The following is a 24178-nucleotide window of genomic DNA, read 5'->3' as shown; positions in this document are numbered from 1 at the left end:
AGCACCTGATGCATCACGTGTTCTCCATGAAATCTCAGTTAAGTCTCTTCTCTGGGCTTTAGTTGTCTCATCTGTAAAATGGAGGTGGTTGGACTAGGTGATCTCCAAGTTTTTTGATCTTCAAAATTCTAGGATTCCAGAAAGAATAAACTCTTAATCTTTTGCCTAAGTACTTTCTAATCACTAGTGCTTGTGACACTCACACTTGCTGCCTTGGCCACCCTTGAATGTTTTTCTGGGAGGAACAAACAGGAAAACAAAAGGTCTAAACATGCAAATAAAACCATAGCTATATGCCAGCCATTGTTCTAAGTTATTAATATATGGTAATGTATTTACTTCAAAACTACCCTAAGAAGTGGGGCACTATTATTTTCTCTGTTTTATAGATGAGAAAATTGAGGTAAAATAGGTTAAGGATTTTGTTCAGCTAGTAAGTGGTAGAGTCAGGTTTCAAACCTAGGCTGTTTGTTTCCAGAACCTGCCCTCCCATTCTCTACACCCTTCCGCCTTTCCTGATATTCATGTGTGTGTTTGTGTGTGTGGGTATGTATTATAAATATATATAATCAACCAGTTGATGTCGACTCTGACTCATGGTGACCCCCCTGTGTGTCAGAGAATTGTGCTCCATAGGATTTTCAAGGGCTAATTTTTGGAAGGTCTTTCTTCTAAGGCACTTCTAGGGGGACTTGAACCTCCAACCTTTTAGGTTAGCAATCGAGTGCATTAACCATTTGCACCACCCAGGGATTCTGTAAATATATATACATACACATTAATATGGAATGTATTATTGATATGAGAATAATTAAAATAAGGGGGAACTATATCAGCAAGTGTAAAATGATTTAGGACGCATGAAGAGTAGAAGTCTTCAGAAGGTGGAGGAGGATCAGTAAAGGGTAGGGACAGCTGGCTTCCTGAATATGAGAGGTTGAGCTGGATCTAGATGTGATAGAAAATGGAACAAGCCTGAAGGGGTTGGCGAAAAGGAAAGGAGTGAGAGCTCTGGATGCAGAGAATGGTAGAAACCAATCCCCAGAGGCTGTGTTTGGTAGGTTGTGTGCCAAGGACTTGGCACCGGACTTGCTTGGCTGAGAACAAAAGAGCAGGGTAAGTGAGTGAAAGAGGATGAGTTTGACAGGGAATGGCTTGTGGTGAGAAGTTGAAGGACATTTGAGGGAGGCTTTGATTGTCAGGTTGAAAACATCTTCACTCCAAGGAAGATCCTGCTTAGGAATATGATATAAAATGGGTTCCTAAAATGCTTCTCACTGTATATCTTAAATAGGAGAGAATATACAAAGATTTTCCTTAGGAACCTGAACCTATGTGTTCTAATCAATCAGTCAACACCAACAAATAAATGGGCTGAAATATTGTTTTTCAAATATCTTATTCTGTTTTCCAGCCACCCAAAACCATCCACCCACCCAGGGCTCCACCACTACTCAAGCTCCTCCAGTGACTTACACCTCGGAGCCTCCATTCTTTCAGAACGTCAGTGGCTACAGTATTGGTCGTGGGCGAGCTGACTGCACAGGACAAGTATCAGATATCAATTTGGTAGGTAAAATATGGGCTTCTCAAGTAAACTGCAAAATAACTCATTTTATTATTTTGCATCCTGCATTCATTTCTGGTTATTACATCATCATCATCTAGCTTTTCTATTGACTTCACTGCTGTCTAACACTGTGAATATTGTGCTATAAGGAAGAGGGACATTTTATTCAACCACAACTCCATCATAAATTCAGTTGGCCATTTTTTATGAGTAGAAGTGGCAGAGCTGGAAAACTCAGTTATGGCGGGGGGTGGGCAGGTACCATAAATGACTAAAGCAGGCCAGTGTAAGATGATAAATGTAAATCCTCAATTTACAGGACAGTAGGAAGTGGTGGGGACTATGGAGACATTAGAAAGTGGCCTAACTGATAGTTGCCATGTAAGAATGTGGGCTCAGGGTTGCCATATTTTCCATTTTTTTTCAAGAGAAGCCAGAAGGATCTCTGGACTGGAGATCTGAGGATTTAAATCTCTGAATTTAAAAATGTAGGCAACTCTAGTTAAATCTGGAAACCTAGTATGGGCCAACATTGTGTAAGGCAATTAGAACACTTTTTATGGGTCGGGTGTGACTGATTGCTGGCTATGATAGTGGAAATACCTATTTACATCAACCCTTCCCTAGGAAACCAGAGCATGAGATTGTCTGATGGGATTTTCTCTGTCCTACCATATAGTCTTTAAATTCAGGAATTATTCCCTGGTGTCTCTTTTGAAAAGTGGCCCTGGAATGTCAACCTAAATGAACACTCATATGAGGAGTAAAGCAAGTGGTAGAGGGAGCATTCTGAAGACCTGGGTGCAGGTCTGGGTTTTATGTGATGATGAGAGAAGGGGCTTGGCATAGGTATACTTGATCTGACTTGACTTAGGGAGGGACGACATGGCAAAAGCCAGGGTAAGCTATTCTATGTAAGGATCATCACTTACATCAGAGAAAAAAAATCACACCAAACAACCAAAGTGAGGGTGCCTTCAATCTTCAGGACATTCCTGGGCAATGTGGGGTAAAGAAAGGGAAAATATTTCCATCTGTGGTACTTTAGACAGGCAGGAGAAAAGATTCATTTCAAAGAATAGAAAGACCCTCAACAATGTCCAATATAATCATGGAATTTCTAAGCCACCCCAGCTCCCTTCTTGCTCAGAGGCCAGTAAATAGCTTCTGCATCCTGATTAATACATTGACTTCATGTTTTTCTACACATAAGATTAAAGCCTCTTTTATGATTTGGCTTCATTCACTCGGAGCCACAGTGTCATATGGATTTTTTAATTTGTCTTTCATAGGTAGTCTCTTCATGTATTGTTGTGTAGATGAGTGAGACAGAACAGCTCTGAGTCTCTCTTCCTTTTCAGATGGGCTATAGCAAAGCTGGCCAGAATGCACAGGGCATCCTCACGAGGTTGTATAGTCGTGCCTTCATCATGGCGGAACTTGATGGGTCAAATCGAGTTGTGTTTGTCAGCATTGACATAGCCATGGTGTCCCAAAGACTCAGGCTGGAGGTAAGTGGTTGCATGGACAAAGATGACATGGTTTAAAAGAAAAGTCTATGGGAGATTGTAATGGAAACTAAACACTTTTGGTTTCTCATCCAGTAAGTTTCTACTACCCTCAGCATCATAAGCTCTTGACAATGCAACATACAATTGCACAAGGACATTATTTTGTTCTAAGTTATCTTGACCAAAACCTGCTTTCAGTTCGACTAATGGCTCATCATCATAATTCATGCTAATTTTTTTTGAGAGTGTACTATGTTCCAGGTGGCCTTCACATAAATTCTCTCATTTAATCCTCCTTGTAAGAAGTTTGAGAGCGCCAATTAATCACTAACCCTTCCCTTGACAATTGAGAATAGATGCAAGGACCCAGATGAGAAAATACAGCACTGAAACGAGGTTGGCCATGAGTTGGCAATTGCTGAAGCTCGGTAAAAGGCACAGGGAGGTTCATGATCCTATTCTGATTACATTTGTATGTGTTTGAATTTTTCCAGAATAAAAATTTAAAAATAATTGGACATCAACTCTCTTAATTTTAAAACTGTATTGTGGAATCTGGCCGGTTCTTCTATGGTTTTCCCTAAATTTACATACTGATACCCTCTTTTGGGAAAGTGAGATTATCAGAAAGGTTCATGGAGGGTCCTGGGTTGTCATAGACCCTATAAGGTACAGGAGAGAGAGAGAGGAAGAGAGGGAAGGAGGAAAAGACAGAGGGTGGGAGAGAGAGGGAGAGAGAGAGGAGGAGAAGGAAGAAAAGGGAGGGGGGGCAGAGGGAGAGGGGCAGAGAGACAAGGAGAAATAGAGTAACAGAGTGACACACTCTTGGACTTCCAGGTCTATCTAAGCCAAGTCCTAGGCTCTGATCCAGTTATATTTTCTGCATAAAATCAGATCACAGAAAGAGAATATACTCTGCTAATGTCATACATATTCATGAGTGTGGGAAAGAGGAGTCTGGAGCACCCAGAATAATTTCCATTAAACGTCAATCACTCAGTGTCATACTCTATCAATGTTACCTATTAAACACTTTGTTCCTCCTGCTGTGTGAAGGGGTCAGGGAAGGGGATGAAGAAAGGAGCTAAAAGCATTTCTTCTATTTCGCTCCCTCTTGAGGAGTACAGTAGAAGCCTCTCCCATCTCTGAAAACACGAGGAGCCAAAATAAAACAAAACAAAACACCAAACCAGTTACTGTCAAATCAGTGCTGACTCATGGTGACCTTATGTGTTTTAGAGTAGAACTGCACTCCATAGGGTTTCCAACGGCTGTGATCTTTTGGAAGTAGATTGCCAGGCCTTTACCTGAGGCATCTCTGGTTGCATTCAAACTTCCAGTTAGTAGCCAAGTGCTTAACTGTTTGTGCCAGCCAGGGACCCCTTATATGAAGAGCAGAGGGTTGTTTTTCCCATCCCTACACTCACAAAAATCTTTGAGGTGGGTCTGTTATCCCCACTTTTTCAATGAGGAAACTGAGTCTTAAGAGGTTAAGTAACTTTCCCAAATTCACATAGGAAATGGCAGAGCTAGGTTCTGAACACAGGTATGCCTGATCCCAGAGCACACCTTCTTAAAAGGGACATTATTCTGTATTTTGGAGGAGAAAAATGTATTGATCTCCTGCTTTTTGCAAGACACATTGTTGGTCACGTCAGGAGACATGCAACTCTGGGAATCATAGTCTGTGTCCTTCTAGGCGCTTACTGTCTAGTTGAGGGGTAGAAGGAAGGACTGTAGCAGAAATTCATGGATAACTGTAATTCATTGAAGAGTACAGTGGTGTATTAGCTATCTATTACTGCATCACAAATTACTCCAAATCATAGCGGCTTAAAACAACAAATGTTCATTACTTCACATGTTCTGTGAGTCAGGAATTCAGGAGTGGCTTAGCTGGGTGATTCTGCCTTAGGGTGTCTCATAAAATTGCAGTTAAGACGTCAGCCAAGGCTGCAGTAATCTGAAGGCTTAATTGGGGCTAGAAGATCTGCTTCGAAGATGGATCTCTCACATAACTGTTGACATGAGGCCTCAGTTTCTCACCAGGTGGGCCTCTCCATATCCTTATGACATGGCAGCTGGCTTCCCTCAGAGTGAAGATCCAGGAGAAAGAGCAAGGAAGAAGCCACAACACCTTTATGACCTGGGCTCGGAAAGTTGCACTCCATCACTTTCACCACATCCTACTCAGTAAAGGGATTCACAAAGTCCAGCCCATACTCAAGGGTAGAGAAATTCAGCTTCAGCCCTTGAAGAGAGGAATGCTAAAGAATTTATGTGCACACAGTTTTTTTCTTTTTTTTTTAACTACCATAAAAGGAGAGACAAACAATGGAAATTAGGAATAAGCTCTCATACAGGAAGTGACATTTGAATGGGCAGAATTTTGAATGGTTAAGACAGGGAGGGAGAGATACCAGATGGAAGCGAAAAGATGAGCAAAAGCACAAGGGAGAGATATAGATTCTTTTGAGGGAACATGTAGGACTTCTATTAGGACATACATAGGTGTGTAGTTGGAGATGTACCTGGAAGGTGGGTTGGTTCTAATTGTGGAGGACCTGGGATGTCACACTGTTTGTTAATTCTGTAGGTTGTGGGTAGTCTTAGAAGACTGTGAGTGTGTGAGTGTGTGAGCACAATTTTGCTTTAGGACAACTGATCAGACAGTGATGTGTGATGTGGATTGGAATAGAGTGAAACCAGAGGTGAAGCCACAAATTAGCAGATTCTTTAAATTAACATCCAGGCTCTGTGGTGAGGATACGGTTAGGAAAATAATCACACTAGGCATTTCAAACAAAGAGTAATTAATACAGGATAATTTTACAAGGAGTTGAAAGGCCAAAGGAACAAGAAAAGGAAGCTAGGACTGCAGGAAGGGCTTTAACTTTGCCTGGCTGTTTCCCCTGCATCATGGGAGGCTGACCCAACCAACAGAGTGGCAGTGAGATTAGATGGTGGTAGGAGGCGAAATGCAATGCTAATGAGATCTAGGGATCGATGGACATCAAAGCTAACACGTATTACAGTGAAACCTGTGAGAGCTGGAACACTGTATAGGACTGCCTTGTTTTCCCGGGTCTTGCAAGTTTTCCGCCTTTGACAGAGTGCAGTCTTACCACTTTTCTATCGCTTTCTATTAGCGGAAAATATTTGAATTTTGTTTCTCTGACAGGTTTCTGCCTTATACAGGTTCTGTTTTTCACAGGTTTTACTGGACCATGATGAGCCAGTGCCTTATATATATCAACTTATTTAATCTTCCAAACAACTCTATGAGGGAGGTGCTATTATTATCTCATTTGACAGACTGGGAAACAGAGTTGCACAGGATCAGGTAATCTGTCCAAGGTGATACAGGAAGGACTGTCAAAGCTGGGTTTCAAACTTAGGCGTGTTGATGCAGAATCCACCCTCGTTACCACTGCACTATACTGCTTTTCTGAGGACTCAAAGATGATTCTGACTGGAAAATGGTGGGGTCATTGAGCGAAGTAAAAAACCAGTTGTCTTGGAGTCCATTCCAACTCATGGGGACCTCAGATGTGTCAGAGTAGAACTGTGTGCCACTAGGTTTTCAATGGCTGATTTTTTTCAGAAGTAGATCACCAGACCTTTCTTCCAAGGCACCTCTGGGTGGACTCAAACCTCTAAACTTTTGGTTAGAAGCCAAGTGTGTTAACCACTTTCACTACCCAGAGACTCCTTAACAGAAATAGGAGAGTCAAAAGGTAGATTTTGGAGGTAGGATCATGTGGCGAGAGGGGTTTAACGTGTTGGTTTGTAGATGCGATCAAGTCAATGGTGGTCACTGTTTATCCATTTCTTCCTATTTTTACTTCCTGATCTTAGTCATCTAGTGCTGCCATAACAGAAATACCACAAGTGGATGGCTTTAACAAAGAGAAATTTATTCGCTCACAGTCCAGTAGGCTACAAGCCCAAATTCAGGGCATCAGCTTCAGGGGAATGCTTTCTCTGTCAGCTCTGGAGGAAGGTCCATGTCATCAATCTTCCCTTGGTCTGGGAGCTTCTCTGCACAGGAACCTCAGGTCCAAAGGACGTGCTTTGCTCCCGGCACTGCTTTCTTGGTGATATGAGATCCCCATGTGTCTCTGCTCACTTCTCTCTTTTATATCTCAAAAGAGATTGGCTTAAAACACTATCTAATCTTGTAGACCTCATCAGTATAACTGCCACTAATCCGTCTTATTACATCAGAGTGATAGAATTTACAACACATAAGGAAATCACATCAGATTACAAAATGGTACTCAGTCACACAATACTGGGAATCATGACCCAGCCAAGTTGATAGATATTTTTTGGGGGCACAATTCAATCCAGGACACTTCCCCATGTAGTCTGAGGCCCAGTGGAAAGGCCTTTAAATGAATTCACTTAGTTATCCCAAGTTAACCCAAGGGAAGGTGTAAGAAATAAATGTAGTTAAACAAGTGCCATTAAGCTTATTTATAGCACCTGGTTTTAGGCAGGTTCTCAGTCTCAGCGTTAAGATTGATTGAAATTCCCAGCATGCAGTAAAGATTAGGGAAGGTTTCCGAGTAGTGGGATGGGGTAGGAAAACAGGATGACTTTCTAACTCTTGTTCCCAAGTGTGTCAGCAATAGGAAATGGAATGGAAACTGAAAACAAAAGAATGCTGTCTGTAAACATTAATGTAAGTGCTTTGTTCTGGGTTAAAATCTCTCTCCTTCCATGAAGTAGGAAACCCGCTTCCTACTGCAAATATAATGACTATTTGCCATCATTGGTTATTGTATTACTGAGTTTTTAATTTCTTTTTCTTTTCTTTTCCCCGGAAGTCCCATGTGTCTGGCTTCATAGCAGACATTTTAGTTGAGGATAAGGTTTCTGTGGGTCATTTGCAATTGTTTTCCTTTGATTTAAAATTCAAGATTTATAATTTCTATTTTTTTAAGAGCTTGATTCTGGAATAAGCATAACAAAATACATTTAATTCTAAATACCTAATGTCATATGTAGTCTTTAGGTATAAAAACAGGGTGGGGCTAGGGGAGCTTTAAACATGACTCTTCTGTAAACCAAATCCACTGCTGACAAGTTGATTCCGACTCACAGTGACCCCATAGGGTTTCCAAGGCTGTAAATCGCTACCAAAGCGGACTGCCACAGCTTTCTCTCTCCAAGTCACTGGTAGTTTTGAACCGCTGACCTTTTGGATAGCAGTCGAGTGCTTTAACCACTGTGCCACCAGGACTCCAAAGGTGACTAGCAGCTCTTTTTTTTCTCTCATCTTTCTTAGTTGCAGAATTGTAAGAACATTAGACTTTGACTTTAGTTCAGTTTTTGCGGTGTCCCTTTGTTGATCAGACATTGTCTCTTTACAGAGGCTTCTGTCCTTCATGAGTGTGGTAGCTACCATGTGGATGAATATGTGAGGATAATGAGTAGGTGGGCTGGAGTTAGGAGCAAATAGAAAGAACATGGAAACTTATTGAGATGGGGAAGGTGGGCTACTTGGTTAGATGGGTGTTGGTCTGGTTAGATTGTATTTCCACATTCTTTGAGTATCACAAAATTGCTTACATAGACATGGTAACCTAACAACTGGTCTTTGGAGGGCATGGAGAGGTTAAAGAGGCAAGATGGCTTATAAAATCTTTCTCCTGATTCAATGACCACATCACTGGAATGAGGATGGTGTAGTTCTTTATCTAAAATAGAAGGAGTTGAATGGATGTCTTTATATATCCTAGGTAGATAGCACATAAGCTGCCATTCTTCTATGTACCAGCGGTATGTGGGAACTGACTGGTACCAGCTCATGAGAACTGATTTTTAAATATTCAGGAATTTTGTGAGCTGGTGGTTAAACTGTTGATAGCTTGAAATTGGCCATGGTGGGAGTAATTATACCATAGAAATTGGCAAACACTACAAATGAGGGATTTTTTTTTTTTAAGAGAGTTTATCAGCATACCACTATTGGTATACCCAAGGTAGATATTACTAATTGATAAGGGTGTTCTTTCTTGCTAAGCCTGGATTTGGTGTCAGAATCCCTCTCAGCACATGGCTTCTGACAGCAACCACCAATGAATTGAACTAAATACATGAAATAAAGTTATTTTCCATTCCTGCTATGAAAGAGTTTTCATCATTGTCCCTGGCAATAAGCGGCAGCAATCTATATTGAAAGGAGCCCTGGTGGCACAATGGCTAAGTGCTCGGCTGCTAACTGAAAGGTCGGTGGTTCGAACATTCCAGCTGCTGTATGGGAGAAAAGACTTGGCGATCTGCTCCCGTAAAGATTACAGCCTAGGAAACCTTATAGGGCAATTCTACTCTATCCTATAGGGTCACTAAGAGTTGGAATCAACTCGAAGGCACAAAACAACAACAACAAATGATACTTTCACTGGATCATTTTAATGATTTTGACATTCAAAAAACTCAAAACAACTCTGACAAAGAAGCCACAATAATATCAAACTCCAGATTGCAGCTGATTAAAACATAATCAGAAACACGTACTCGGCAGCTCTACTAATTTTCTATCTGTTGTTTTCTTGATGTGCATGTACCAGAGAAAGACACAGTCATGCATTTAGATGTTCTTTGATTGACTAATTTTTTGTATTCATTATCTATTCTTGTATAAAAACCATCTTAAAACTTAGTGACTTAAAATATTAATAAACCAGTTGCTATCAAATTGATTTTGACTCGTGGTGACCCCATTTGTGTCACGGTAGAACTTTGTTCCACAGGGTTTTCAGTGGCTGTTTTTTTGGAAGTAGATCAGCAGAACTTTCTCCCAAGGAGCCTGCGGCTGGACTCGAACCTCCAACTTTTCAGTTAGCAGCGAGTGCGTTAAATTTTTGCAGCACCCAGGGACTCCTTACAAGAGTAATCCTGTATTATTGCTCATGGTTTCTGTGAGTCAGGAACCCAAGAGTAGCTGGGTTGGGCGGTTCTGACTTTTCTGTGTCATGAGGTTGCACTCAGATATTGACTGGGGCTGAAGTCGTTTGAAGGCGTCACTGAGGCTGAAGGATGCCCTTCAAGGTTGCTACCCACATGGCCAGCAAGTGGGTGCTGACAAGATGGCTCCTCTCCACATAGGCTTGTCCGCAGAATTGCTGGAGTGTCCTTACCTCATAGCAGCTGGCTTCCCCTGGAGCAATAAGTGTAATCGTCTATGTCAGAGAATATTGAGTTCTTCATCTTGGGACGTGAGGGGTAAAGAGACCTTTGCACTTTTTGTTCATTTTGCCCAGAAAGCGTATCCCCCAGACATTGTACAACCAGCCTGCTGTCTTCATTCAAGCCTCTGCTGAAAGGTTCTCTTCAGAAAGATCTCACTAGCATCCATAAATCTCTTTTTAATTACCTAGAAATATTTTACTTCATAGCATTTATCACTATATGATATAATCTTACGTATTTACTTGTTTATTGTCTTTTTCCTCCTTAGAATAAAAAATTCTTGAGGGTAGGGACCTTATATATTCCTAAGGCTTAGAGTAGTACCTGGATATTAATACTCTGTATTTAATGATGAATAGGTCAGAGTACTGGGTCTATAGTTAGAGATCCTTGGGCCTGGGCCTGGTTTTGCTATTTATTAGCTCAGTGGGCAAATTATTTAGCTTCCTTAAGCTTCAGTGTTCTCAGCTAAAAAATGAGGTTAACAATACCTACCTTTTGGAGTTGTTACAATGATTTTTAAGTGATATAATGTTATTATAATGATATACTGAAGCACAGAGTGAATGGTTGCTTGATAGGGATGTTATCAGCATAGATCAGTGATTGAACTCATTATAGCCTCTCTCATGCTGAGCTACCGTGTTTTGCTTTTTCTCTTCTTTGTTCTGTTTTTTTTTTTCAAGGTTCTGAAAAGACTGGAGAGTAAATATGGCTCCCTGTACAGAAGAGACAATGTTATCCTGAGTGGCACTCATACACACTCTGGTCCAGCAGGCTTCTTCCAGTATACTATATTCATAATTGCCAGTGAAGGATTTAGCAATAGAACTTTTGAGTACATGGTCAACGGCATCATAAAGGTAGGCAACAAGTCAAATAGCCTGGGGCAGCTGTCCTTTACCGTTGCTGGTAGGAGGTTTAGAGGTGGTTTGGTATGATGTGGAGAGTGCCTACAGAATCTGGGCCTGAGCACAGACTTAGCATCTATCACCCTTACCCTTCCTGGCTTCCTTTTAGCTTCTGTTCCTGAGCTGTGACTATGAGGCCTGAGGCACTGATTGAGCAAGAGAGGAAGATTCTATGGCAGTAAGCCCCATCTAGTCATCCCAAGAGATGAGAAACATTATAAGTTATAGGCCCCACATGGCCTGTTCTCTGCATAATTACATGAAAAGAAACCCAACAAGAAACCTAATTACAAATAATTCCACACTTGCCTTGTATTTCCTAAAGAGCATAAAAGGGGATCCAATTTATAAACACAACATCATCATTTCTAAAATAACCTACAGCAGCTCCAGACCTCCAGGGTGTTCTTCACCAATACCCTCAAACTCCTCTTCTAATCCTGGTTCATGAGTTTTTACTCCTCTCTCTCCTGCATTTCAGCTTATTATTCTCTTATTTAGGAAACTTGATAATGTTTTCCTTCATTCATTTGCCTTCCAGGTTTAGTCTCTTTCTAGTTTTTCTCATAAACACAACCCAAATATCCAGGGGTCCAGCTGGCAAAGGCAGAACACTTTACTACAATGGTTTTCAAACTGTGGCTATCAGTCTATTAATGGCTTACAAAATCATTTTCATGAGTTGCAGTAAGATTAAAAAAAGAACTATAATAAAATAAATCAGAAAATATCATAGTGCATAATACATAAGACCAAAACCTGTTGCTGCCAAGTCAATTCTGACCCATAACGGCCCTATAGGACAGAGTAGAACTGCCCCATAAGGTTTCTAAGGAGTAGCTGGTGGATTTGAACTGCCGACCTTTTGGTTAGCACTTGAATGCTTAACCACTGCATCACCAGGGTTCCGCATATAGTAGTATATTTGTTTTGTGAAACTTTTGTTTTAGTATGCATATGTTGTATATTAAGTTATGATGAAAAACGTATCCCTTACTATGGCTCTCAGTCAAAAAGTTTAGGGAACACCTGCTCAGAGGGGCTTAGAGGGCGGAGGGATTAGAGGGAAGGGAAGGTGAGGAAGTTGCGTTAGTAAATCTTGTCCCAGTCTTATAGGAGTAATGTCTCTCATTCGACCATCTGAAATGGCAAGTGGTGCCTGACTCAGCTCTTGCCCCAGCTGCAGAGCAGTCCAGAGAGACTAAGCGATGGAGTGCTTGGCAATTTCAGGCATTAATCAGCAGGCTGCCTCCCTATACACACCTCCATCTTGAGCCTAAAGGCCATTCTGGCTACCTCCAGAATGACACCAGCCGTCATTCTGCTTTCATTCCATAATGAGGCCAGGTTAAAGACAAAGGAAATGGTCTACAGGACTCTTTCGTTTATCTTGACTAAGTCATTATTCCCACCAGGATTTCTAAACTTACAATTTTTTTTTTTTTTTTTGCCGTTAGAGCATTGACATAGCACATGCAAATATGAAACCAGGCAAAATCTTTATCAATAAAGGAAATGTGGATGGTGTACAGATCAACCGAAGCCCTTACTCTTATCTTCAGAATCCACTATCAGAGAGAGCAAGGTGAGGAGAAATTATCAAAATGAAGTCAAAGTGTTTCCTTTAGGGAACAGTAGCAAAACTGAAGTACAGGATCATTACTTGGTGAACACAGTGGAATGCTAGAAGGGTATCAACGTCAAAATAATTTTTAAAAAGTTTGTATTTAAGACAAGAAGAAACAAAAAGTGAATGAAGAGACACACACCAACCTGGGCCATTTCTTTCCCGTTTTCTGGCTGTGGGAACCAGTGTGGGTGTTTGAAGGACTGCAGGCTTTGGAATCAGGCACAACTGCGATTTCATCTTAGCTTGATGTTAAGGGATGTACTTATCTTTATTGATTTTCAGCTTCTTCGTCTGTATTATGCTTATAATAATGTACATAGCACACATCTGTTAAATTAATGAACAGCTCTTTTTATTACATGGTATCCAGAAGAAATCATCTTAGTTCAGGAGAATGTGGCGTGGGAGAGGAGATAAAAGACTAAAGAGCCAGGAATGAAGAGCAAGAAATAAAGCCAACGTAACTGAATGGATCATCTGAGGGAGATGATTATTCTGTCTTTTATTTATTTTTTTAAAGTGATGAACCAGGTTTGTGACAGAAGAGAAGCACTTGGCATTTTTCATTCGTCTGCATATATTTCAATAGCTTTCAAAGGAGATGATTTTTAGCAAAGATAATCTGGTCTCTCTTGAAAGGACATGAAAAATGCTTTAAGTTGTAGGTCATGAATGCTTTCGTGTTGCATATTTCTAGCTATTTTTAAGATGTTCCATTAAAATTTGATACCGGAGGAGAAATTTCAAAGATAAATCTTTTGTATAAAAACATACATATATGTTACATAATGCTATAAATTATATGAAACTGTATAATTCTGCTCCAGTCAGCTTACCTGGTGCCTCTAATTTTGATCACAGCTGAAAACTGTTTTCTTAGCTGAGGAATGAAGTACAGGATATAATACATGCAACTATTGCTTGTCAGGGAGACTCACTTATTGAAAGTCATTTTTGTTTTTTGGTCAGCTTTACTGTTTGTCATAAAACATAAGGGTCAGGTTCTAACACAGAACTAAGTTTCTCTGTTTTGCTCACCAGGTATTCTTCAAATACAGATAAAGAAATGGTAGTTTTGAAAATGGTAGATCTGAATGGACAGGACCTGGGTGTCATCAGGTACTCTATTTCCTTTTTTAAGTCTGTCAGGATAACTTTCCTTAATTAAGGGTGACGGAGTAGGGTATGGGAAGAGAACAGAATCATGCAGTAGAGATGAGAATAAGTCAAGTGGTTAAGTCTCGACTCCAGGAGGCAGACACATCTAGGATCCAGCTATGACGTCGGGCAAGGTTCTCAGTCCCTCAGGATTTAGTTCTTCCTCTGTAAAACGAGGTTAATACAAGTATTAGTGAGGGATCCGAGTAAAGAGGTCAGCACAGCAGCTGGCATGTAATATAAAGACTCAGTAAACATTAGCGCTTATTACTGTATCAAGATCTCATATGAAGAGCTTCTATAACAGTGCACAACGATCTCTTGCTAAAATGGGGACAACAATCTGACCAACCAGGCAAGTAATTATTAACCTGTGTTTTTCCTAAAGGAGCTTGGCTGCTAACCAAAAAGTAGGCAGTTCAAATCCACCAGCTGCTCCTTGGAAACCCTATAGGGCAGTTCTACTCTGTCCTATAGAGTCATCATGAGTCGGCAAAGGATTTGGTTTGGTTTTACAGGTTCCTAAAAGGGTTAAGCCTAATGCAGGACAATGCCGATTAATGATAAAAGCAGAACTGGTACTACCTTCCTAAGGGAAGCAGAGGAGGTGAAATTACAATTCAAAACAAATTTTAACATTGTTCTTCGATAGTGACTGCATATTAGAAAACTCATAGATTTTATTTTGTTCAAAAAGAAGGCATTTGCATTCCTATGTGATGTTGGTCCTGCATTTGGACTGACTCAGGAATCGACTGGGAGGTTAACATAGTGCCAGACACCTTGACCTTGACTTGCTCTTATTAGCTATGTGATTTGGACAAGTTCTATAACTGCTCTGTATCTCTAAAATTGTGGGATAAAATGAGTCCTTAAAATGTTAATAGTAAGTTCTAGTAAAGGTGGTGAGGGAGTGTACCAGGTAAGATTCTGAAATATCCAAATGAAAATTAACAGTGAATTAAAAATAACAAAGGAGTAAAGAAAAATATTAAACGTCAAGACTCATAGTTCAGACACCAGGGTTGGCCTTATAACTTGGCAGAAGACAGCATCGTAGTGAGGAGTTCAGGTTTTGAGGTCAGCTGGACCGGGGTTCAAATTCCAGCCCTGCCAGTTAGTAACTCTGTGGCTAGGGGAAAGCAACTCATCCACTTAGACTTCAATTATCCTATTTGAAAATGAGAATAATATTAGCGCCTATGGTTCTCTGAAGATTAAACAAGATCACGCATGCAAAGCTCTAGCTCTGTGCCTGGCATGTAAAAAGAGTTTAATAATTTTAGCTAAAAGGTAAGGAATAGAATAAGATTCTACCTCTTCCAAATAAATCCACTATTGGCATATCAGAATGCCTAGCATTAGAGTCACTAAAAGTAGGGTCACTGTAAATTCCTTCTTAAAATAAACTTTGTTATATGCACTGACATAATAGAACTAGTTATTCCATTACAATAACTTCATCTATTGATTAGTTGCTATTTGGCATTTCATTCAACAGACCTTCTATATGTCAGGCATTTAATATGTGCTTAGGGTATGTTATGATAAATAAGGCATGGTCTCTATCCTCAGTGTGCTTACAGGTTAGTGGGGTGGTTGGGGGCAGGAGACAGAGACAGACAAATAACCATAACATAAGCCATCAGTGCTGTCATGTGGGCAGAAATAAACGACGTGGGAATTTGGAGGAAGTAGTACTGAGCTTTGCCTGGGAGCATAGTGGAACGCTTCAAAGAGAAAACAACGTTTGAGCTGGACCTTGAAGGAGCCATAAAATTTTTCCTGGAGTTCATGAAGAACAAGAAGTGAGTCATGAGTCTGGAGTGTAGGCAAGGTCAGGGAGTGGGTAAGAGATGAATCTGGAAAAGGAAGTTAGCTCTAAACTGTGAAGCACTCTAGTGGAGAATTTGATCAGAAGAGGGTTCTGCTCAGGAGTGTCAGGATAAGAATGTACATCTATGGCTAGATAGACTGAGCGTCTCAAATTTGTTGGGAAAAGGTGGCTTTTCCCTTACAGTTTCTATTAACTCTTGGCTTAATGATTCAGATCATTCACGATTCTCTTTTACTAGTTTCTGAATAATTTAACAATGGGAATAGAAAGCTCAAAAATGCTATCCTTGTGGCCAGATGTTCTTTACTTTCTTGCCTATAACTATATCGCATATCTGAAAGTCCCAGGGTCAACTGTCAACGTTATAGCAATGCTTTTCCATCTGCTGTGTTTAACATACCACGATAACTTTCCATTGTTTCTATAACTGACATATGTTATTCTTGATGTAATTGTTCCTGCAATTGCCTCTTGTTGCATAGTGATAACTGCTCATTGAATATGTTAAAAATGATCCAAAATGTAAAGCCAAATCTGGGCTGCTGGAATATGTCAGCCACCACATATAGGTGCCTGCTGTTAGACAGAATCCCAGGGTGCAGGGAGTTTGGAAGCACAGAATCTCAGAATTGTATAGCATGGAGACCACCCAGTACAACCTTCAGCTGAAGGGCCAAGGCCTAGAAAGGTGATGTGGCCTGGCCAGTGTCATAGGGATAGTTTATACTGAAGCCAAGACTATCCTATTCATACTGAAAACCATATTGATGTTCCTAATTCCTTCCTTCCTACTTTAATTTTGTCTTCACTTCTTCATTGAACAAGTTTTCACTAGGCACCTACTATGTGCCATGCAGTACTTCCCAGTATTTGGAATGATGCATTCTCTGGCCTTGGGATCAGAATATCTGTGTTTGTGCTTCTTGAGCAAATCCCTTCAACTCTTGTGAGACTCAGTTTCCACATTTTTCAAATGTGAATATAACACTTTCCTTCCACACAGACATTATTATTCATTCATTCATGCATTAAATAATTGTGGAATATATGTGTCATGCACTGAGCTTGTACTAGGGATAGTCTGGTAGGAAAAAATAAGACGTAGTTGCCGCCCTTATAGAACTTAGTCTGCTGGTGGAGACAGGAGATATTCAGATAGTCATATAAATACATGTAAAGTTATAACTGAGTTAAGGGCTAAGAAAGGAAGGTATGTGGAGTTATGAAAACATATCTTGAGAGATTTGACCTCATCAAGGAGATTGAGAAATGCTTCCCTGAGGACATGACAATGGAGCTGAAAACTGTAGGAAGAGTAGGAATTAACTGGGAAAATGGGAGGTAAAGAACATGTAACACAGTGGGAGAAGCATGTACAAAAGTCCTGTGGCCCATTTGAGGAACTGATGGAAGGTCCACGTGGCTGGAGTGCAGAGAGCAGTGGGGCAGGGTGTTGTGAGATAAAGCTAGACATTTAAAAAGATTTAAAGACCATGGTAAAGATTTTGGTCTTATACTAAGGGGAAAGGAAAACCATTAAAGTGTTTTAAGCTGGGGCTGGGGATTTTGGATTCTTGAAGGGTTAGGAAGGGAGGTGACTTGAGAAATGAAATAAAATTACGTGGCTGAAAGAATTCCGTGAACCATTAAGACCTCTATAATTGTAAAGCCAACATTTGCTCCAGTTGATCTATGTAAGGAAAATATTTCTGTCTTTTTGTCTATACCACCTTATTAAAAAAACAGTGAATGAATTTTCTTCAGAAATGGAGAACACGTTTGGGATGTTTTGATTTAAAATATAAGCTGTGTGGCATTTTCAAAATTTACTTTAGGGGACTCTGGAAGACACCTCGAAGAAAGGCTGTTACCAATGGAGGAGATGAAACTGGGTCTTGAGAGATCCTGGTGCACTACTATGTACATGAAGAAGCTATTACGAGAGAAAATAAAACTGAGGCTTCAAATATCTATACCAGAAAGAAAGTCACGAGGGCAGATAATCTGCATGGCAGCCCTGGGCTGTGGCAGAGCCATTTCTCATACAGTCACTGTGCAGGCAGCTCTGGCAGTGGCAGCTAAGGAAAACAAAAACAATAACTAAACCAATTGCTGTTGAGTCAATTCCAACTCTTCGTGATCCTACCGGTGCCAGGGTAGAACTGTGCTCCATAGGGTTTTCAATGGCTGATTTTTTAGAAGCAGATTGTCAGGTCTTTCTTCCGAAATGCCTCTGGGTGGACTGAAACCACTAACCTTTCGGTTAGCAGCCAAGCACGCACCGTCCAGGGAATAGCACTGGGGAGACTGGCTCACTTCCTTAAGCATGCTGCAACACAGCAGGATCAGTCTCGCTTTTCTTCCATTTCCCTGCCTCTTTGCCTCTGGAGAGTTTTCTTCCTTGAGTTTGCTCAAGTGGCATGGACTGTTTTTCCTCACCTTGTCAGCCCTCCAGGAGTCAGTATGACAAGGCTCCTGTTCGTTAGAGCTGTAAGGAAGATCTGAGCAGATGTTTGAATGGCAGCCCTATTGCCTTCTGTCTTACACATTGCAAATCCTTTTATTCTTACATAAAGGGGCAAGGGAAGGGGAGCCTTTAAAGCCACATTTTAAAAAACAACAGGGGTAGTGATTCATTCCACCTATTGGAATAATGTGTACAAACAGAGAAATCCAATTTATGGAATAACACTAATTTATTGGAATGATATTGACATATAGAACGGGGTGTGCGGGGAGTGTAAATTTTCTCTACCATCTAAGACTATGACTTCTTGAATTATAATGTCTGCATGTTTATTCTCTATTGCTCTTTATTCTACTTCTATACTCTCCTCTCAGTCCACTTAAATCCATTCAAATAGTACATGCTCAAACCTCAGTGACCACCCTCACTAAGCCATTCTGTTTTTTTTTTGTTTATTGTAGTTTAAGTGAAAGTTTACAATTCAAGTTTCTCTCTCATGCAAAAATTTATACATACATTGTTATGTGACCCTAATTTCTCTCCCTATAATGTGATAGTACACTCCTCCTTTCCACCCCTGATTCCCCATGTCCATTCAACCAGCTCCTGACCCTCTCTGCCTTCTCATCTCACCTCCGGACAGGAGCTGCCCATTTAGTCTCATGTATCTACTTGAGCTAAGAAGCACACTCTTCACGAGTATCATTTTATGTGCCATGGTCCACTGTAATGTTGGTCTGAAAAGTTGGCCTCAGGAATGGTTTTAGTTCTAGGTTGTCAGTCCAGGGGCCATGCTTTCTGAGATTCCTCCAGTCTCAGTCAGACCATTAAGTCTGGTCTTTTTACTAGAATCTGAGTTCTGCACCCCACTTTTCTCCTGCTCCATCAGGGACTCTGTTGTGTTCCCTGTCGGGGTGGTCATTGGTGGTAGCCAGGCACCATCTAGTTCTCTGGTCTCAGGCTGATGAAGTCTCTGGTTTATGTGGCCCTTTCTGTCTCTTGGGCTAATACTTTCCTTGTGTCTTTGGTGTTCTTCATTCTCCTTTACTGCAGGTGGGTTGGGAACAATTGCTGCATCTTAGATGGCTGCTCACTAGCTTTTAAGACCCCAGATGCCACTCACCAAAGTAGGATGCAGAACATTTTCTTAATAAACTTTGTTATGCCAGTTGACCTAGATGTCCCCTGTAACCATGGTCCCCAGATCCCTGCCCCTGCTACTCTGTCCCTCGAAGTGTTTGATTGTATTCAGGAAACTTCTTAGCTTTGGTTTAGTCCAGTTGTGCTGACTTCCCCTGTAGTGTGTGCTGTCCTTCCCTTCACCTAAAATAATACTTGTCTACTATCTAGTTAGTGAATAACCCTCACCCTCCCTCCCCACCCTCGTAACCATCAAAGAATGTTGTCTTCTGTGTTTAAACCTTTTCCTGAGTTCTTATAATAGTGATCTTATACAATATTTGTCCTTCTGTGACTGACGAAATTCACTCAGCATAATGTCCTCCAGATTCCTCCATGTTATGTTTCACAGATTCATCGTTGTTCTTTATCGTTGCATAGTATTCCATCCTATGAATATACCATAATTTGTTTATCCATTCGTCTGTTGATGGACACCTAGGTTGTTTCCATCTTTTTGCTATCGTGAACAGTGCTGCAATGAACATGGGCGTGCATATACCTGTTCGTGTGACGGCTCTTGTTTCTCTAGGATATATTCCAAGGACCGGGATTGCTGGATGGTGTGGTACTTCTATTTGTAGCTTTTTGAGGAAGCGCTAAATTGATTTCCAAAGTGGTTGTACCATTTGACATTCCCACCAACAGTGTATAAGTGTTCCAGCCCCTCCACAACCTCTCCAACATTTATTATTTTGTGTTTTTTGGATTAATGCTAGCCTTGTTGGGGCGAGATGGTATCTCATTGTAGTTTTGATTTGCATTTCTCTAATGGCTAATGATCGTGACATTTCTTCATGTGTATGTTAGCCACCTGAATGTCTTCTTTGATGAAATGCCTGTTCATATCCTTTGCCTATTTTTTAATTGGGTTATTTGTCTTTTTGTTGTTGAGGTTTTGCATTATCTTGTAGATTTGAGAGATTAGATGCTGATCGCATTTGTCGTAGTCAAAATTTTTTTTCCCAGTCTGTAGGTTGTCTTTTGACCCTTTTGGTGAAGTCTTTTTGATGAGCGTAAGTGTTTGATTTTTAGGAGCTCCCAGTTATCTAGTTTCTCTTCTGGTGTTTGTGCATTGTTACTTATGATTTGTATTCTGTTTATACCATGTTTTAGGGCTGTAGCATTGTCCCTGTTTTATTTCCATGATCTTTATCATTTTAGATTTTATATTTAGGTCTTTGATCCATTTTGAGTTAGTTTTTGTGCATGGTGTGAGGTATGGGTCTTGTTTCAGTTTTTTGCAGATGGATATCCAGTTATGCCAGCACCATTTGTTAAAGAGACTGTCTTTTCCCCAATTAATGGACTTTGGGCCTTTGTCAAATATCAGCTGTTCATAGGTGGATGAATTTATGTCTGGATTCTCAGTTCTGTTCCATTGATCTATGTATCTGTTGTTGTACCAGTACCAGGCTGTTTTGACTACCGTGGCGGTATAATAAGTTCTAAGATCAGGTAGTGTGAGGCCTCCCACTTTGTTCTTCTTTTTGAGTAATGCTTTACTTATCCGGGGCCTCTTCCCTTTTCATATGAAGTTGGTGATTTTTTTCTCCATCTCCTTAAAAAATGCTGTTGGAATTTGGATAGGAATTGCATTTTGTCTGAAGATCTCTTCGGGTAGAATTGACATTTTCACAAAGTTGTATCTTCCTATCCATCAGCAAGGTATGTTTTTCCACGTATGCAGGTCTCTTTTGGTTTCTTGCAGTAGTGTCTTGTAGTTTTCATTGTATAGGTCTTTTACGTCTCTGGTTAGCTTTATTCCTAAGTATTTTATCTTCTTGGGGGCTATTGTAAATGGTATCGATTTGGTGATTTCCTCTTGGAGTTTCTCTTTGTTGGTGTAAAGGAATCCAACTGATTTCTGTAAGTTTATCCTGTATCTGGATATTTTGCTGAAATCTTCTATTAGTTCCAATAGTTTTCTTGTGGATTCTTTGGGGTTTTCTGTGTATAAGATCATATCATCTGCAAGTAGAGACACTGTCACTTCTTCCCTACCTATTTGGATGCCCTTTATTTATTTTTCTAGCCTAATTGCTCTGGCTAGGACCTCCAGGACAATGCTGAATAAGAGTAGCGATAAAGGGCATCCTTGTCTGGTTCCCATTCTCAAACGGAATGCTTTCAGACTCTCTCCATTTAGGATGATGTTGGCTGTTGGCTTTGTATTAATGCCCTTAATTTTGTTGAGGAATTTCTCTTCTATTCCTATTTTGTTGAGAGTTTTTATCATGAATGGATGTTGGACTTTGTCAAATGCCTTCTCTGCATCGATTAATAAGATCATGTGGTTCTTTTCTTTAGTTTTATTAATGTGATGGATTACATCGACTGTTTTTCTAATGTTGAACCATCCCTGCATACCTGGTATAAATCCCACTTGATCATACTGAATTATTTTTTCGATATGTTGATGAAGTCTATTGGCTAGAATTTTGTTGAGGATCTTTGCATCACTGTTTACAAAGGGTATTGGTCTGTAATTTTCTTTTTTTTGGGGGTGTTTTTAGCTGGTTTTGGTATCAGGGTTATGCTGGCTTCATAGAATGAGTTTGGAAGTATTCCATCCTTTTCCATGCTCTAAAATACCTTTAGTAGTAGTGGTGTTAATGCTTCTTTGAAAGTTTGGTAGAATTCTCCAGTGAAGCTGTCCAGCCCTTTGTATCTCTTTAATTCCTAGTTAGACTGAATTAAAGCAAGCAGACAAGCACATGAGAAACCTCTCTTATTTACTATTTCTTCTTTCCTTTTGTTGACCGCTGAATCATACCATTTAGGGCAGTAACTTTCTACAATCCACCCAAAGCAAATGCCTCTCCAATATTACCTAGAGGGGTTTTTTTTTGAAGGTAACGAAAGGATTAGTTGATAATGCACATCTCTTCTCTAGAACAGAGATGGAGAAAGATTTTTCAGGTTGCTGGCCATCGGGTTTACCTGTAATCTTGGAAAGGCTTCTCTGTGCCACAACCCACTGTCTTTCTTTAATCCGAGCAGTCTTGTCTGTATTCATTGCTTCTGTCTGTTTAAAATTCAGGTTACCTTTTGGGAAAATCATGGACCCAATAACCCATCCATTATAACACAATGAAACACCCTTTCCCTTTCCTCCACCAGGCAGTTGGCAGTCGGGCAGAGTGAGGAGGACTGTGAGGGAGGTGAAAAGGGTGTATTAATCAGAGTAATAAATGTCAGGAGCCACAACGGACGAATGTGAAATTCCAGTGGTTTAACACATTAAATGCTTATTTCTCACTCACGTGAAGTTTAATGAACATTGGATAGTCCTTCTGTACACATATTGACTAGAGCTATTTCACATGCCCCACCCTGCAAGTGGGACTGGGAAATAGAATAGTACATAGATACTCTGTGAGCACTCAAGTCTCTGCCACAAGAGGGCACGGTATCCTCATTTACCATATTTTTACACAAATAACGAGCACCTTCTGCATTTGTTTTCTGGCTGCACCCTCCCCTGCAAGGTACTTTCATAAGCGCACTATGCTAATTTCCTTTTTTACAGCAATAAGTGGAAGACAATTGACATGGCAATGCACGCATTATTTGTGTAAAAATACAGTAATCATTTCATGCTCATATCATATCAGTTGAATATATATGTTTTGAATACACACACGTATACACACATATACATACTCTGTATATTTTAACATGGTATTAATCATATATTTCTCTACCTCTGTTCCATCCAGAGCTTTGTATCTCCGTTTTCCTTATCATCATCATCATCATCATCAAAAAACCAAAAACCAAACCCATTGCCGTCGAGTTGATTCTGACTCATAGTGAGCCTATAGGACAGAGTAGAACTGCCCCGTAGGGTTTCCAAGGAGCTGCTGGTGGATTCGAACTGCCAACCTTTTGGTTAGCAGCTGAGCTCTTGGTCACTGCTCCATCATAGTGAACATTTATTCCATTCTTAGTATAGGCCAGGCTTTAGCACTTTACATACACAGTGAAACCCGTGAGAACCGGAACTCAGCAGAACTGCCTTGTTTTTCTGGGTCTTGCAAGTTTTCCGCCTTTGACAAGGTGCAGTCTTACCACGTTTCTATTGCTTGTTTAAGTGGAAAATATTTGTGTTTTCATTCTCCGACAGGCTTCTACCTTATACAGGTTCTGGCTTTTGCAGGTTTTACTGTCTTAGTCTCTTTATTTGTCACCAATGCTGTGAGGTATGTACTAATATTATTCTCATTTTACAGATCTGAACACTGTTCAAAAAGGTAAAGTAATTTGCTCAAGGTCACAAAAGTAGTAAGTCCGGGAGTTAGTCAATCAAATCCAGGTGTGTCCGACTCCAGAGCTGGTGTTCTTAGCCATTGAACTATACGGACTCCGATACTGAACTTACCCAAAAAGCTCGCATGCTACTATCAGTCTTCAGGAACACTACTTTTGAATGATGGACAATTTTCTGCTTCCCTTTTGGTGGACATTTAGGTTGGCGAGGGCGCAGCTAGCACATAGGGCCTTTGGTGTAAATCACACAAAGTTGCCCCTTCTCCAGGCCTGGCTTGGTAAGCTGAGCAGGGGCTGGATTTCAGCCCCTCCCCCTACCCCCTCTGCCAGTCACCTTGTGCTGACTGACTGAGTTTCTTGCTATTTTAGAATATTTAAGGAGCTCGATTTTGCATTTGGCTTTTCTTTTTTTTCAGAGTAGGAAGTACACAATGTCTGAATGA

At 40.5% G+C, this 24178-nt stretch overlaps 1 protein-coding gene across 1 annotated transcript in view; it reads left to right on the top strand.

The window, feature by feature from the left end:
* The window catches only part of ASAH2 (N-acylsphingosine amidohydrolase 2), a 61691-nt gene that overhangs the window by 1818 nt on the left and 35695 nt on the right, over nucleotides 1-24178 (top strand). The window contains exons 2-6 of the mRNA XM_004370126.2: nucleotides 1415-1569; nucleotides 2932-3081; nucleotides 10968-11144; nucleotides 12650-12777; nucleotides 13864-13941. Of these exons, the coding sequence (XP_004370183.1) occupies nucleotides 1415-1569; nucleotides 2932-3081; nucleotides 10968-11144; nucleotides 12650-12777; nucleotides 13864-13941 (688 nt within the window). The remainder of the gene's footprint in view (nucleotides 1-1414; nucleotides 1570-2931; nucleotides 3082-10967; nucleotides 11145-12649; nucleotides 12778-13863; nucleotides 13942-24178) is intronic.

The sequence above is a fragment of the Trichechus manatus genome, unplaced genomic scaffold, assembly GCF_000243295.1.
Source record: "Trichechus manatus latirostris isolate Lorelei unplaced genomic scaffold, TriManLat1.0 scaffold00007, whole genome shotgun sequence".
Classification (NCBI taxonomy): Eukaryota; Metazoa; Chordata; class Mammalia; order Sirenia; family Trichechidae; genus Trichechus; species Trichechus manatus.
This window is presented reverse-complemented; position numbering and strand designations above follow the sequence as displayed.